This window comes from Elaeis guineensis, chromosome 7, assembly GCF_000442705.2.
Source record: "Elaeis guineensis isolate ETL-2024a chromosome 7, EG11, whole genome shotgun sequence".
NCBI lineage: Eukaryota > Viridiplantae > Streptophyta > Magnoliopsida > Arecales > Arecaceae > Elaeis > Elaeis guineensis.
The window spans coordinates 63,146,854-63,149,909 of record NC_025999.2 but is presented as its reverse complement, the minus strand read 5'-3'; the positions used below and the strand labels follow the sequence as shown (position 1 = coordinate 63,149,909).

At 40.4% G+C, this 3,056-nt stretch overlaps 1 protein-coding gene across 1 annotated transcript; it reads right to left on the bottom strand.

Annotated features, from left to right (window-relative positions):
- Positions 1 to 337: 337 nt before the first annotated feature.
- LOC105035052 (basic helix-loop-helix protein 80) lies at positions 338 to 2,543 on the bottom strand. The gene is made up of 8 exons (XM_010910445.4): positions 2,160 to 2,543; positions 1,869 to 2,036; positions 1,713 to 1,778; positions 1,396 to 1,464; positions 1,231 to 1,314; positions 956 to 1,117; positions 739 to 855; positions 338 to 561 (listed from the first exon to the last, which is right to left on the bottom strand). The coding sequence occupies exons 1-7, from the start codon at positions 2,526 to 2,528 to the stop codon at positions 775 to 777; spliced, it is 999 nt and encodes a 332-aa protein (XP_010908747.1). The 5' UTR covers positions 2,529 to 2,543; the 3' UTR covers positions 338 to 561; positions 739 to 774.
- Between the last annotated feature and the right edge of the window lie 513 nt (positions 2,544 to 3,056).

Sequence of the window (3,056 nt, the reverse complement as noted above, 5' to 3'; positions counted from 1 at the left end):
GATTTTACATGAACCACCAAGATACATCAATATTTTATTTTTGCATTATTTGAAGCTTTTTATTATGTTAAATTTTTTGGCTATGATTTTCTACTACATTCGCGTTTCCCAGGAAGGCATCTAAGATCATAAAAGGAAAAATTAACAAAAATTTCCTCCAAGATGCTCTGCCCACAACCGTTGCAGAGTCCCAGACATAAACATCAATCATAACAAGAGAGGAGAACAGTACATGGAAGATTCCACTGAGACCGTGAATAATATAAAAACAAAGAAAGAAAACACATCTTCATTGGCTAGTCATGTCAGTCACCCATTGGTACAACACTATGCTCCTCTCTCTCTCTCTCTCTCTCTCTCTCTCTGGGGCAATGAGGGAAACTGATATCAATAAAGTAATCATTATTTAGTACATTAATTATCTTTGCAATCCTAAGATCACCATAAGTAGTCGTCTATCAGAAGTGGTTTGGTCTTTTGCATTCGGCCTTCCTCTTCTCTCAAGTTCTCCTTGGAATGCATTAAGGCCCGGAGATGGTCTAAATCCAAATACCTTGTGATCTAGTAAGAACAACAAGACAAGACCCGTATGAGTTTCTTCTACTGTTGTTGCTGCATTAGGAGAGCCATGATGTGGACATTTAAAAACAAAGAAGAAAATACCAAATTGGACTGGAAGAAAAAGACATGAGAACTTGATAAACCTGCGCATTTTATGGCTAACATTTTTGGACATACCTCATGTTTGTGAGGCCATTTTCTCTCCCTCTTTTTCTACTGGAAAGAGCACATGTTATTGAACATCATTGGATGGAGAACCCCCTGTCTTTCGTTACCCACTTGCACGCCGTTGTCCTGAGAAGGATGTCCATAGGTTAATGCCAGGGCTTTTGCGTTGTCCTTGAATTATTTTATGTAAACATATATGTAAATAGGCTATCTAGGAATAAAGAACCTGAGAAAAGTCTAGGGGTCCTTGGCCATGCAGTAAAAAAGGTGAGGGGTCCATCATCATATAGTCTTTAGCGATGGTCTCTTCAAAAGTTATGGGCTCAATGTGATTTTTTTGGAGTACAGGAGGCAGTGGCAGCGAGACTTGTGACATACTCCCAACTTTCTGAAATTTAAGGGACAAACCTCCATCAACATGTGCACAAATAAGAAACTATACATATGAGCATGTAGAAGACCGGATAACAGTAGATGTTGGAGATGGGTTCAGTGTCCCACCTGTTGCTGATCCACATGTCCATTAAAATCCACTGCAAAGTCGTTCATTACTGGGCTTACAGAAGCAAGCTTCATGGAGAGGAACTGCACATAGATAAGCACCAAAGTTTTCATAAAAATCTATTTGTCCTTTTATACAAATCTAATCTGTGAAAGTTGCATTACCTCAACTTGATTTTGTAAGGATTGTACATAGTTGATGATCTCATCTAACATGAGGGCCTTCCCTGTGATCTACTCATCAAATCAAAGAAGCAGCTATAAGAAAATAATGCCTCACTAGCAAAAGTGTAACAATCCAAAACTTCATCCAAAAAAAATCAATCGGGAGATATTATTTTGATTTCTTAATCCTATATAAATGTCTTAGATCTTTTTAGCTAATAATCAATGTGGAACTAAATATATGCCCATACTGTCCTCACAAATGAAATGGTATAATCCATATGGGGACAAAAGCTGCATCAAATTTAAAGCTATACCTTGTCACAACCAGGGACCAGGCCTTGCAGCAGCTTCATCCTCTCACTTATCTTCTCCCTTCTCACCTGAAAACGAAGTTACAAAGCATGTTTGGAGTTTTTTTTTTCTTTTTTTCCTCTCTATGCTTAGTAATCAACTTGAAGCAAAAGAGGTACCCTTTCAGCAAGGCTGTGACTGTCTGTTGCCTGACCTCTCCTTGCTCTGACATGAATGTAACCGGTGGGAGGCTCCTCATATGGCTTTGTCTCTTTGACCTCATCAGCTTTGGGCTTCTTATCTTCTATGAACTTCTTCTGCCTCCTGCTCTTGCTTTCCTTTGTATCCTAATAACAAGGATTATTACATTGCAACTAGGAGTTACTTATGATCGAAGAATAACCAATTAACGAGAAAGTTGAAATCTTTTTCTTGGTAACATTAAAGGTGAGTTCTTTAACGCTTCGTACCTTGGATTGATCAGAGTTCGGGCTAGTGTCATTTATATTCTTTCTCTTCTTCTCCGTGGGGCATTGAGCTTTTGTGGGCCCTTCACCTCCATGGGGTTCAACCAACACTGAAGAAGAGTAATCCATCTGGTTGTCCCCTGAGGGCACCATTATAGCACTCTCAAGGGAGTTGCTGCTCCCAAAGGTCCTGGCTTCAGTTGCTGAGGCCTCTGCAATGGCTTCAGGTGCGTTGTAATAGAGGAAACCAGGGGACGCATTGGTCATCTCTCCAAGCTGGAGTGGTAGTTGAGGCAATTTGATGGGACTATTTGGAAGGTAAGGAGAATCCAGGAGGAGAGGATGGTGGTGTTGATATGGGAAGGCTGCCATCCTTTTGGAGGGCACAACAAAATTAGGAAAAGGTGAGGGGTCATCCAATGTGTATCTCAAGGCAGGCCTGGCTTTGGCTTATATAAAGATGGGAGAGGTGAAGTAGAGAGACTATAGAAGAGCTCTGCACATTTGACTGGTCTTATCAATGGTGCTCTCTCTCTCTCTCTCTCTCTCTCTCTCTCTTTCTCTCTCTTTCTCTATCACTTGTCTGCTATTGGATGGCTTATGCAGTAACAGGGAAGGTGGGCTATTAAAGACCCAAATAGACTGCCTAGTATTTCAGCATGCTTCTCTTTTTATCATTTCTCCAAAACAATTACGTTACAAGTCACTTTAAAAGCCCACGAGTAGGCTTTTGAAGGTAAAGAGTAGCCAATCAAATGGCATTTCTTAGGGTGCTCTTCATAAAATACTGGCATGCATTTCTGGGTCTCATGCATTACATTGTCGCGTTAGCACTCCAAAATCTGATGGTCCTCATCATCTGCTACATAATTGAGACCTGAAATTAATGTGGGGTTCAAA